Source organism: Polypterus senegalus, chromosome 9 (assembly GCF_016835505.1).
Source record: "Polypterus senegalus isolate Bchr_013 chromosome 9, ASM1683550v1, whole genome shotgun sequence".
NCBI classification, from domain to species: domain Eukaryota; kingdom Metazoa; phylum Chordata; class Cladistia; order Polypteriformes; family Polypteridae; genus Polypterus; species Polypterus senegalus.
Genome location: NC_053162.1, coordinates 33,186,752 through 33,200,687, shown reverse-complemented (window position 1 = coordinate 33,200,687; position 13,936 = coordinate 33,186,752). Strand labels below are relative to the sequence as shown.

General features: G+C 44.6%; 1 protein-coding gene across 1 annotated transcript in view; it reads right to left on the bottom strand.

Annotated features, from left to right (window-relative positions):
• Positions 1–13,936, bottom strand: part of nkd1 (NKD inhibitor of WNT signaling pathway 1) — a 49,420-nt gene that overhangs the window by 8,607 nt on the left and 26,877 nt on the right. The window contains exons 4-7 of the mRNA XM_039762877.1: positions 11,412–11,469; positions 7,381–7,478; positions 2,128–2,223; positions 1,716–1,863 (exon numbers count right to left, since the gene is read on the bottom strand). Of these exons, the coding sequence (XP_039618811.1) occupies positions 1,716–1,863; positions 2,128–2,223; positions 7,381–7,478; positions 11,412–11,469 (400 nt within the window). The remainder of the gene's footprint in view (positions 1–1,715; positions 1,864–2,127; positions 2,224–7,380; positions 7,479–11,411; positions 11,470–13,936) is intronic.

Below are 13,936 nucleotides of genomic sequence, written 5' to 3'. Positions count from 1 at the left end.
GCAGAGGTTGTGTCTCCATTCTGCACAGCACTCACAGTACCAGTGTGCAGGCCTCTCTCCATACCATTCCAAACCCCCATTCTTCAATCTGACATTCAGAGGTGGCTATCACAATCCAAACACTGGTGCTCAATATCACACCAAGGGGGACACTTTGTTATAATATCTGGGTAACAACGTGCTCAAAACACCCCAGAATCTTCCACAGGCTATATTTATAACCATTGTCTTCAAGGCTCCATGGTCTGGGCTTGACATTTTCACTTTTGCCTAGGGTTGTAAAACAGCTAGAGCCAGCGCTGTTTACATGTGTGAGTGAGTGGGACCACCAGTGGATGGGTACCCCATCCAGAACTGGTTTCTACCATGTTTCCGATGCTGCCTAGATATGGTCTAGTGCCATACAACCATAAGTTCATGAAGCAGGTTTGAGAAGGTTGTGTTGTGTTGTATGGAAGTAACCCAATGTAGGTAAGTGTATGAGTGGGCCCTTGCGATAGACTGGCACCCCATCCAGAACTGATAAATGACCAAGTCATTCGATTCTGAATTGGAATAAGAGTGTTTGAGAATGTTATGTCACATTGAATGTGCCTGTATATGCGTGATCAGGCACCTGTCCAGTCTCTGGATGTTAGTTTCAACTTTACACCAAGTGCTGGCAGATTAATGTCCACCACTCATCCTGAGATAGGATAGAGGGGTTTTGAAACTGTTATGATATGTTGAGTGTGACTGCATGTGTGAGCCTTCTGATGAGTGGTCACCCCATTCAGGACTGATTAATGGCCGAGTCTATCACCCTGCAAACCTGAATTAGATTAAGTGTGCTCAGGAATATGATATGATGAGTGTGATTATATGTGCTGTGGCGGATGGTCAGCAGCTCATCCTGGCCGGGACTCCCCTGAGATGGAAGGATAGAGGAAGGCAGCTTTTCCAGGTAATTGCCTCCCCCAAAACGCTAGATGGCAGCTCCCCTAGGGCGTAACAATGTCCTGGATTCCCGCAGGACATCCTGGGACTTGGAATGCGGTTTCTCAGCTCTGTTGGGTACCGTGGGTGCCACCAGGAGGAGCTGTGAAAGGACCGGAGGAGGCATGCCTCATCCACAGCCGGAAGTACTCCTAAGTCACAAGGACGGGAGCCCTGAAGCCAGTTCTCCATCTGGGTCAAGGAGCTGGAGTCGGGTGGAAAAGGACGGAGCTTGCGAGAGAGGAGTGGAGGCGGCAGAAGGAAAGTAAAGGAAAAGGAAATAGAAGGACTGCGAGCGATATTGTTGTTGGTTTGGGCACTGTGTGTTGTGCAGAGAGAAACTAAAAGTTTCTTTGGACTTCTGGTGGTCTCAGTGTCTGTCTGTGTCCAGGCTGATCTTTCACAGAGCGTGAGCGGGCCCTGTGATGAGCTGGCAGTTTTGTTGGTTTGTACTTTGCGCCCAGTGCTGATGCAATACGGTCTATCCCACACCCTTGACCCTGAAATTTGATTAAGTGGCCTTAGAAGCTTAGATCTCCCTAAACTTAAGCACCCCACCGCCATCATTAACATGTTCACACTGTCAGAGATAGAACAGCTTCGACAAGAACGGTCCCCATTCAGCCCAATAATCTTGTCAGTCCCAATCACCTGTAACCTCTCCAATGGGACATCAAGCCAACTTTCCCTTTTCAAGTTTTAACTCTATTCTATGGGGAGTGTGCAGCTATGCCATGTACCAGTCAAATTTTGCGAAGTGCTTTTCCTCTTCTGGGTGGCATCTGGAGACACTGTTAGCTTGACCTGGAGCGTCTTACTGGTGTGTGGAGAGTGGTTCACAGAAGCACCAACAACCTCATAGATAGTGTGCAGCAAACTGGTGATGTCCTGGAAGAAAGCAGAAGTCCCACAGAATAACACTTACAAATCAGTGCCAATGGAGATTGTACCACACTGCCAACTCTGACATGCGTCTGTCCTTTTTTCGCTCTCTTATACAAATTCCAGCCACACCCTTACCAGTCTCTCCACCCTTAGTACTCAAGCACTACATTTCACGAGGTCTAAACCAGGTCCTGAATCTCCAAAAGCAGAATCAGACACAGAAGAGACCAGAAAGTAACTGGCAGAGGCCCAGAAGGAGATACTTACCTCCCGAGTGACTTTTCCATTGTTGTCAAAGTCGTAGAGCGTGAAGGTCCATTCTGGCCGATTGTTCTCTTCCAGGGACATGTCACATTCAAGACCCTAGGAAAATGTCATGGTTAAAATGTAGTCCTCCCCAGTAACACCGAGAAAGATGAAGATGAAGATGAAGATGAGAGGGAGCATAACTCCTGCATAGAATAGCTGCAGGACAAGGCCGTGGCTCATGTTTAAATAAAGGGCGTCAAACTCAGTGAGTGGGGGGCGACAGTGGCTGTAGGTGTTGGTCTCAGACACCTTCTGCATTAGTAATAAATTATTATGCTGCTAATGGGACAAACTGAGTTTCCATCATTTCAACTGACTGGCATTTTAATTATTTAATCATTTTCTTTAACCAGCAGCCAGACAAGCCTAGAGATGTCCCGGCAAGCTTAGATTTCACCTGTGTCTTTCATGTAATGTCTGTCTCAGTGAAATATCAGCAAAGAGTGAATGTCTGAGAAATATTGATTTGGTGTGGTACATATAGAATTGGGATGGAGATTTCTGAAAAAGAAAGTCAGTTTTGGAAATGTCTGGTGTGGTAGAATGAAGATAGTAATAAGGTATAGGATTAAATAATGGGCATATTTAAATGGTGGCCCTCCCGAACAGTTGGAGACCTCTGAGTTACTGTAGCTGGTCATCTGTTGACTTGCTTTGCATCCCTTTATTGTTTGGCTAAACAGTTAAGCAGGTCAATTATAATAAACAGCAGTTAGTGCTTACTAATTAGGAAAGTGGTTAGAATAAAAAAACTGGAGCCACTACGGCCCCTCTGTCAGTGAGTCTGACACCACGGCTGTAAAGCAAATAAAATGGAAACCCACAACTTGGCATTCTGTACTTTCGTACAGGATGGTATGGAGAAGACATACAAAATGCCAGAACCTTATCACTAAGGGGCAACAGTGAACACCTTCAAGTCACTGACAGCAATAAATGTGAATACCAGTGATCTCTTGGTGTATTGTCTCTAGACAACTTTAACATTACATTGTAAGAAACTAGCAACACCTCTAGCTCTGGGGTGAAGCCAAGCCGCAAGCCACACTTACTCACAACCACCACCACCTCAGCCACCTTTACATTCAAAGAGACATTCAGGGAAGTGCCCTTTGTAATTTAAAACAAAGCAACAAAGACACTCGGTGGACACATTATTAGGTACACCTGCTCCTTAATCTAAATAGCCAACATGGTGGCTCCAGCTCATATATAAAGCATGCAAACCTGGTTTAGTGTGTGGCATAGCTAGGATTTTTGGGGCCAGCATTAATGGCCCAAGGGCTCAGTACAATTCGTGTGTAAGCAGCAGGGTTCGGAAAAATATCACTCATGAATTAAAAAAGTCAAATTCTCTGATTTTTATCCCCAAATGCTTCAAAAATCATTTTCAGACTGTCCTTCTGTGACGGCATCGGACACAGCAGTTGAAATTTATGAGGCAATAACAAAAATAACCAAAAACATTACACCGATCATAATTTCTAGGAAGATAAACAACTAATTTACAATTTAGAATTTTGTTTCGTTATCAATCTGAATGCGCTCTTGTTCTGTGCAGAAAACATCCCCACCTATCACGTGTGCACTACACTAGTTCTGATTATCACAGCGTAATTATATTAAACTAATAATCAGAACACGGCTTATCAGTGCGTCTATATTATTCTTGTCTAGTTGATGCTTATAAATAATTATATGTGAAAAATTATTGCTGTTTCTCTTTATATGAATAAATCTATGCAAAAGTTATCTTTTCACTATACGTCATTTTAATATTCTATTTAAATAGGTTAACATATTCAGATATGTTGAAGGGTGGCAAATTGAAGCACCGTCCCACCCCGAGTGGCACGAAATCGAGCTACATTACTGGGCATGATGCGTGATGTAAGTCACTTTTGCTTGTTGTTGGTGCCACATGTTGTGGTTCCACCATCTCAAAACCAGCTGCATTTCTGAGGCATTCCGCAACATTCTCAGCAGAATTTATAGGGAATGGTGGAATAAACAAAAAAAAAACATCCAGTGAGCAGCAGTTTTGAAGGCAGAAACTCCCTGTTAATGAGAAAGAATAGAGGAGAATGGGCAGACTTATTTAAGCTATTGTCCTCACAGGTGGCGCAGTGGTAGTGCTGCTGCTTTGCAGTAAAGAGACTGTGGAAGATTGCGGGTTCGCTTCCCGGTTCCTCCCTGTGTGGATAGCGCTTTGAGTACTGAGAAAAGTGCTATATGAATGTAACGTATTATTATTATTGGACAAATACTCAGATAATAGATTTCTTTACAACGTGGTGTGCAGAAGGGCATCTGTGAATATAAAATACTTTGCAGACAATGGCTGGGTCACTTCGGTCAACTGAGAACAGGAAGATGAGGCTACAGTGGCCATGGGACGACCAAAAGTGGATGATTAAAAATTGGAAAAAAAGCCATCTGGAATAGTGAGTCTCAAATTCTGCTGCCACCTGCATATGGTAAGGCCAGAATTAGTTAATGGCAGCAAGAATTCATCGTGTCAACAGTATAAGCTGGTGGTGCTAGTTTAAAGGTGTGGGGATTGTTTTCTCGGCACACATTAGGCCTCTGAGCTGAGAGTGATCGGGATGGCACAGCACACCTAAGAATCTCTGCTGACCATTTGCCTCCATTTATGGCCACAGCCACCCCCTTTCTCACATGGATACCTCCAGCAGGATGTTGTACTATATGACAATGCACACATCATCAGGCTGTGTCCACAGACATGGCAGTGACTTCAGTTTACTCCATTGACCACATAGTCCCCAGATCACAATCACACGTGTGGCTGACAAATTCTGCAAGAGTTGCGACTGGAATGAAATCTCTAAGGAATAAACCCACCTCTCAAAGATCCAGGCCATACTCGAGTTAAAATGGATTTAGACAGGTGTGTAACGTGAGGGGGTGAGTGTGGCAAGGCTGAAATATGAAAAGAAGGTGCCAAGTTGGTCACGAGAGGGAGACCAATTCTCCTTCTGCAGAACTGAGCACAATCACCCGAGTCTGAACGGAATTCCTTACTGGTGTCAACATCCAACCAGGGAAACACGGAGTACTGGAGATTGAAAACTGGGAATAATTATTTGTAGACTGTCTTTATAGAATAAGTTTGATTCACACTTTTTTATTTTAATTTTAAAAAGAATAATGTTAAATCTGGAAGTAAATAAGCTGGATAAGCCACTTCCACAGATGGATAAACTGAACCAGTAAAAGCTCATTTCTGCCCAAAGTTGTTAGCCCCTGTCATGATGATCTGGACTTTGTATTTTATTTTTATTCATTTATATATATTACAGCCTTTTCCATGGCCTTTAATAAATAATAGAAGTAGTGTTTTTGGGGTTTTAGAGGTCAAGGAATATAATGTCTGGTCTGTTTTTTTGGTTTAGAATATTTTGAAGACGCTAATTTTGAAACACCTCTTCGCAAGGTGCCATTTTATTTTAAGTATCAGTGCCGCCTTTATTTGCTGTAATGCGGGGTTGCCAGACTCTTGCTAGATGAGACGTTCAGGCATCTGTGAAGCTTTGATAGGATTCCTTATTTTTGATATAAAGCAGGTGTACAAAGTGTTTTTGAGTTACTGTGCTTATACACAGACAGACATAATTTCAAAAATGGTATTTTCAGATTCAGGAAGGTCTAAAACGTCAAGATTCATCAAAATGTTCAGGTCAATTTTTTCATGATTCCTATACGTTCTCTATACTACGTATACCAGAACATAAAAAAAGAACAGTCAGTCATTATCCAACCCGCTATATCCTAACACAGGGTCACGGGGGTCTGCTGGAGCCAATCCCAGCCAGCACAGAGCACAAGGCAGGAAACAATCCCTGGGCAGGGCGCCAGCCCACCGCAGGACACCCACACACCAAGCACAATTTAGGATCGCCAATCCATCAAACCTGCATGTCTTTGGACTGTGGGAGGAAACTCGGGGAGAACATGCAAACTCCACGCAGGGAGGACCTACTGGATCTACTTACTGTGAGGCAGTAGCGCTACCCACTGCGCCACCGTGCCGCCCCAGAGAACATTCACCAATGCCAGAAATGCTAACCAGACTTTAAACTGAAAGAAAAAAAAAGCTTTAAAAATCATTACAAAAAAACTCTAGTGAGAGTCACACGCAACAGGGTAAGCTAATCCAAACATGGATGCCTAAACGTTGCGTGAATACAATCATTTATAGAGTCAACCTGCCGATGTCAGGTGATGCTCATTCCTGCAGAATTCTGGGTAGTTACCTCTGCAATGGCTGATGCAAGTATCTTAAAATGGCCCAACGTTCAAAAAAGCATTGAGGGAAGAGAGCAAAAGATCATAACTTCCAAAGAAAATGAGATAGAACATAATAAATGTTGTGGCAGACAGCCAGGGACCCTACCCAGCTGGGATGCCTGGACAGTCCACGAGAGGGACAATACCTTCCCTGGGTCCCTGGTCTGCTTGGTTGCCACCGGAACAGAGCTGGGAAGCTTATCCCTATGGGAGGACGTGGCCACCGCCAGGGGGCACCCGGATGGTCATGGAACCCTGAGTGGCAGCACTTCCACCACACCAGGAAGTGCTGCCGGAAGAAATTCCAAGGACACACACAAGGAGTGCTTCCAGGTGCTCATCTGACACTTCCACCACACCAGGAAGTGTCGTCGGACAGAGCACCTGGAGCCCATCTGGGTTATTATAAAAGGGGTTACCTCCCCATAGAGGTGTGTCAAGGACTACAGGACTGCCATAAATTAAGGCTGATACAGAAGTTGTGCCATCTCTGCTATTTCATCCATACAGAGGCCATGCTGGAGAAGAGACCATACTGGACCAGAAACCAATCAACAACATACTAAGACAGAGAGACACCTGGTAGTCTAAACATAGTCAACGTTGAAGACTTCTATCAAGATGAATCACTTATTATCTAGATTTTTTGAGTATTATTATTTTGTCATGTTCATTTTACTCTGCTTATATTTTAGGGACAGTTAGTAACCTTAACGTAAACTCTAAGAAGAAGTAAAACAATAAACCTTCTCTCACATCTGTTTTGGTATTCTGCCTTGTTGCCTGAGGTTATAGATATGAAAACAAGCATAATCATATGAGGACCATTCTGTCCAGGTCAACGTAATAAAGAGTCACCCTAGGACCTTACCATGATAACACCAGGGAACTCAAACGTACCTCAAATCGCAGCTGCTTTCTGTAAACGAGTGGAGCTTCTTTTTCATGTTTCTTCTCTTCCTTGAGGCCACTCTCCGGTTTCTCGGGTGGCAAAGCCACTTGAAATTAGGAAGAAAAAAATAAATAAAATCAGGATGACCTGCAGAACCCAGTTGAAGATTCAGATGAAATATGATATCCTGGGGTGCTTGACAAGAACTGTATCCCTTTACATAGACAGATCCACATAAACAAACCCACTTAGAATGGATTTAAAAATAAGAAAAAAACTCAAAGAAGGCAGACCACCCTAAAAGCCAGCACTTCAGGAGTATAGGAATCCCAAAATTCTGTATGGTACTCATGAAGTCATCCAAACTATTTAAGGCTGCCTGTGCTGTCCACAAGCCCAGAATTAACAATCAAAGCACAAAAACAAAACCCTGCTGCCTCTCTGTGCGTACCTCTACAGTTCTGTTTGTGGGGTCGCCGGCACACATCTAGGAATAAGCCCTCCTCGCTGTCTTTCTCCACTTTCTACCATCACTTCCACCAGGTAGTCAAACACTTCTTCTGCTCAACTTCTGTTCACACTGAGCTGATTGGTCTTTTCAGCCTCAACCAGAGACTTCTTCTAGGTTGTTTGCCTAATCATTTGCAGGATTAGGAATACCCCTTAGAACTTCTCGGTCCATTTCACTAGAGTGCCTCCCATAAATCTCCCTGTCCAGCTCACCCATAAAGTGCTATGCAGCCTGCCCATTACAAGTAGGGCAGCAGGTTTAGTGCTCCAGACTGTCTTTTGGGAGCATGCTAACCTCTCTCAATGCCCTGGATTATCAACTTCCAGGGCATCCTCTCCAAACATATGGCCTACAGTCCCCTGTATGGCGTTCCACCTATGCTCCTAAAAGCCTGTAAATGCCACCCTACTGAACATACATTATTATTATTCTAACAGCCTGTTCTTGCCAAGTTATACTACTCCTTGTTGCCTACGATGCCAGTCTGGCACCTGTCTACAATGGGCATTGAGACCTTAAGTGTACACAGGTGGCAACAGGTATGACACTGGAACCAATGGTGTTATTCTGGATACTGGCATGTGTTTGTCACCAATGGGGATACGAAATGTGACGACTGTCACTGCTGATCCTGTCACCTGATGACGTGAGACTTTCTTCTCTTTCTGATGTTGCACTTTTCTTATTCTATGATTTACAGGATGTCAGGTTACATGATTAGATTTTTGACGACTGCGTGATGACTGCTCAGTACATTTTCACATCTCCAAAGCTGCGCGAGCTCAGCCATTTTTCTGACAGCCAGCGTGATGGAGTTGGTGCCTATGTGAAAGCTTTACTGTATTTACAGCAAGTTCAGCCATAAAGTCAGACTTTATTTAAACTCTTTTCCATTCTGTTATGCTATGTAAAGCACGCAGCATAACAGGTGAGTTACTCTTCTGTTTGAAAGGTCCACCATGAGATGGAAAAAACAACAAGGTCTCCATACAGTGCATTTACATGCACACACGTAACGGGCTAAGGAGAGTAACCCTGTTAAAACAGAAACCTGGTATCTTAAAAATCCACACTTAAAAATGTGTGATTAATCATTGTGAGTTTTGTTACATTATTCGAATGAAGTTTAGCTGCACAAAAAAGAGTTAAATGTCACCATCGGGGACTATGAATCAGAAAACAAGGATGACACCTGTGATACTTTTCTTGTGATTTATAAATATGTCCAGTCAAACTGACGCTGTATTAATATATTTCTGTTGCTGCAGCACGCAACACACTCTCTTATGCTTGGCTGTGTGTTTGAGCCGTGTACAAGAGCGGCGTACCAGTGTGAGTCTTGCTGCATTAATAACAATAATGCAGAAAACCCGTAAATTGATTTTACTCCTGAATTTATTGAGTATCCTCTCTAAGTACTTTGTGAGTAGAACACAACTGCTTTGATATTTCTGTAGACTGAGTACTGGCATGTAAAGTGGCTCCCTCTGGGTCGGCCTATGAGTCAATTGGTGGCATTTATAACCAGTGACCTTGGATGTTGCAGTCAACTGTAATGGACGCTAAACCAGACTGGCTAGTCATGCCTGATTCTGCTAGGTGAACACTGACCCAAGTTAATTGCAGGTGCAAGTCCAAAGTTTCCACATTCTTGTAATGTGAGCTCTTGCAGGGGGAGCTCACACACGACTGAACCAGTGACCTAGAACATTAGAGCAACTGTGACAAGAACAGGCCATTCAGCCCGTCCATCCTACTCACCAGAATCGTCCAAAATGATATCAAGTTCAAATGTGAAAGTTGTTAAAGTTCTCTCTGGCACACTACTTTGATTTTATTCCATATCATTATGGTTCTCTGTGTGAACAAAAACTTTCTAACATATGTGGAAAATCAAACTGTGTCCCAGTGTTCATGTTGATCTCATTTTAAAGTAACTGGCTGGATCTACAGGACTAACGCTACGTTCACATTACAGACCTCATTGCCCAATTCCAGTTTATTGCTCAGGTCGGTTTTGCCTTTCTTGATGGTTCACATTCATAAGTACTAGTGACTTGTATCGATCTAGGATCTCATTTGGAAGTGACTCACAGCTTTGGAAACATCAGATTTGGGTCACATTAAGGCAAAAAATCGAATATGAGTCTCGTAAATGCAGTCTAATTCCCTTCATAATTATACAATACAATACAATACAGTTTATTTTTGTATAGCCCAAAATCACACAGGAAGTGCCGCAATGGGCTTTAACAGGCCCTGCCTTTTGACAGCCCCCCAGCCTTGACTCTCTGAGAAGACAAGGAAAAACTCCCAATAAAAACCTTGTAGGGAAAAATGGAAGAAACCTCGGGAATGATAAACTCTTCATAATGATTGCTCTCCTTCTGTCTCTCCTCACAGCTAATACCCCTCAATTCCTAAATCAGCCTGATCGCTCTTCTCTGGACCTTTTCTAGTGCTGCTATGTCCTTTTTGTAGCCTGGAGACCAAAACTGCACCCAGTACTCCAGATGAGGCCTCACCAGTGTGTTATAAAGCTTGAGCAGAACCTCCTTGGCCTTGTACTCCACACATCATCCTATAAAATCTGGCAGTCAGGCATCTTGGTCTCTTCTGTACACCATCTTGTTGCTTACAGTTCAATGCTCTAACCACCAGGGGGCCACACTATCTAAACAGACCAACCCAGAACTCCAAACTCATCATCCTGTTCACAAATGACATGAGGCCCCCAGTCAGGACCAATGGATGACCGAGCTCCCCCCCTGCCAACACCGCAACCATGAGAATTCAAACCACATGAATGAGCGAGTTACCCCGACAACGTTAAGCCAAGGAGCCAGCCTGCCTAGAAGTTCCATTGAGCTTCCCTACGAAGAAAAGGCTGCGTCTTAAAGCAGCAGATCCGCTGGATGAGCTACAGAGCGAGTGAGGACCGCTGGCAGTGACTGCCAGGTTAAATGGGTGCCATTACCAGCTCCCGTCGCACTTTGATGTTCTGTTCTCAAGTTCCGCAGTGCTGTTTGGATGCAGATCAGAGAGCTTTAAACAGAATTACTAATTAATTAATTAAGTAAAATTTAAACAGTGCAGCGTTTGCCAACTGTCGTCTTTTACTAACATCAAAGGCAGCGTGCACCTCCCTCGGCTGAGCTGTGGCGATGTCAGGCAGGACGCGTACCAGTAATTTGGTGTTAAGTAATGCGACTCTGATGTCACCAGCCCAGAAAGGAAGTGCTACCCGTCCAGAATAATGACAGCCTTTAGCCATTTAGAATGAGACTGGCTGCTAAATGCATTCAGAAATGGGGGTGGGTCCAGAAATGCCAGGCAGACCCACGCCACGAGGACATGACACTGGAGACACTGACATACGTTACTGACAGAGGAAGACAAAAGGATAAGTAAGACCTGGAGACCTTCAACAGCAGGCAAGTATGTCAGGGGTGCACAATGTGCCGACATATGCCTGCATTTCTACCCAGCAATCCACCCTCTGTCCCCACCAGCTGAAAATGTACCAACCTTCTAAGCGGTAGAGCTCCTCGCCGACCACTGCCGCCTGGTTCTCTCCGGGTGGACCCTGTAAATGTACAAATTCATCCGTCAGTGACTGACATGGCACAAGGGAATGACACTACCTCTGCTCTTCTTCATCTGTGGCACACCAACTCCCACCCGCTGGAACAAGCCTCAAGGCTGCCACCCCACTCCATTCAGTGTAAAGGAAGCTTGCAAGCTGCAGGGGGTCAGCAAGTTTGTGGTGGGATTCCTCAAGTTTATCCTTTACAGGGCACACTCTGGAGGAAGGCAGCATTTTGAATAATGAGAGGAGCATCAGGACAAAAACAGAAAGATGTAACAGTGCTCAGCAAAAAATAGATGTTCAGGAAGGGCTCAGTACCCTCTGGCACAAGGCACTGTGTTACAGCCGAGTGCGCACAAGTCACCATCAGTGGAGGGCTCGGGCTCTAATCCTTCCTAACCAGGGCCCCACTGTCACTGTATTTCTGGAGCCAAATAAACTGTCCTGCTCAGCCCCCCGGAGGAGGAATGCTTTCAGCAAAACTGGGAAAGTCACGTCACCATCAGAGGAACGTCGGGCGGCACTAAAATAACCAAACAAAAGCTCCTATGAGAGGCGGCAGCACACAGAGCTGCCGGTGCTTCCTGCACAGACGCTTTTCACTTACGCTGGCAGGCGCTTCAAAGGCCTCGGCAGGGCGGTCAGCAGGTCTGTCTCCTCCATGGAAAGTGACCTCTTTGTAGAGGCCCATTGTCATGTGAGGGAGGGGCGAGAATGATTACCACAGAGGACGGCCATGGGGAATCGTGCTGTGACATCCATGGGCTAGGAGTAGACCACCTTTTAACTCTGTTGACCTCCGTTATTATGAAACAGCACAAGTATAACCTGGTCGGCAATATTACAAAGGGAGAGGCTGTAAAAACAGGGTGGGACCCTTTCACTGTAGAAGGAGAAGGAGAAGGTAGAAATCTGCAACATTTTGTATAGCAAGGACAGTAAAACCCAGCAGCCTTCAGGGCCTTTCACACACAGGGACGTAAGGAGGGCCAGTGTTCTGCATTATCTCATGGATGCATCCACCCACCACCTGAACTCTCCATTTTCTTCCTATGCCTATAGATGTAGATGGAAGGAAATGGCCACCCTCCACAAGACAACAGTCCATTGTAGAGCCACCAATGGACCTGAATCAAAGTACCCAAAGAAACATGGAGTGAAAGTTTGAGCTCCAAAAGGACCAAGAACTGCAGAGCCGTGAGAAGCCACCAAATAATGGAGCACATGCTACTCTCTACATTTATACTGAGATAGACCATATTACATACATTATATACATATACAGGAAAAATGTAGGTTCTCCTTTCAATCTAATCAGGACGTGGAAGGAAACTGGAGACCCCAGACAAGACCTACTCAGATATCTGGAGAATTACCAACATAGCTAGGCTGTGAACTGAACGAGAGGCCAGAGCACCACATGGTCACCACCTGCCCATATTCACACATGCACACCATATCAGACAAATACAAATGAAAGACCTGTGTGTGCGTGTGTGTGTGTGTATGGAGCAGTCTGCTCTGCTCACGCTCAACCACAGCCACTAGTTGGCGCATGCATGCACTTTTACATTTTTTCTGTGCCTGCATGCACCTCACTTCTCACTACAGAAGACCAGTGTGCAGCAAACACCGCAGCACAACAACGATATCGGGCTAATGACACAACGTCGAAAGGAAACAAACGCCGCGGCTCAGCAACGTGCAAGAGAAATCCCTCAGCAATGGAGGGCAAGGCTTGAAGTTTTCACTAACAACATTGTCTCTCTGGAGGAATTTCCTCGAGATAAAGATTAATAGGACTCATGTGCCAGCGATACGGCTAAGATAAGGTATCACCAGTGTCTTCTTATGAAAGCCAGTGGGACAGCAAACATGTGGGTCACGTCCTCTGAACTGGGTAATTCTTAAGAGTCAGCTGACGCCTCTTCAAGTTCACAAATATTGTAAAACTGCTAGGGAGTCTTCAGGTGGTTGTTTGACCTGAAGACCACACACAGCTAGTCTATTATATGACATTTAATGTCTGTCCATCCGTCTGTATGTTCCTTATACAATCCTACACCCGTTGACTGATCTGGACCAAATTTTGCATAGTTGCTGTCTAGGACCATACGGACTAGAAAGACTACTTTGGAACCCAAACTTTTGACCCTAGGGGTCCCAGTGGATTTTTTTCTTCCCTGGACATTACACATTACACACCAGTGCCATCTGCTGGCTCAGAGCAAGTGAAACAGACTAGCAGACAAAATAACTAGAGCTTAACATTATTTACATGGAAAACGCCATTGTGCTACTTCTACCTACTGCAATATAAAAAGGAGTACCTGCGCCACCACCACCTACTCAAAGCTTCATGATGCTCCAACAATGATGGATGGATTAAAAGCCAGAAGTCTACGTGACCATCATCATCAAGTCCTTCCGTGAGAATCCTAAATCCAAAGAGGACTGTTTCATT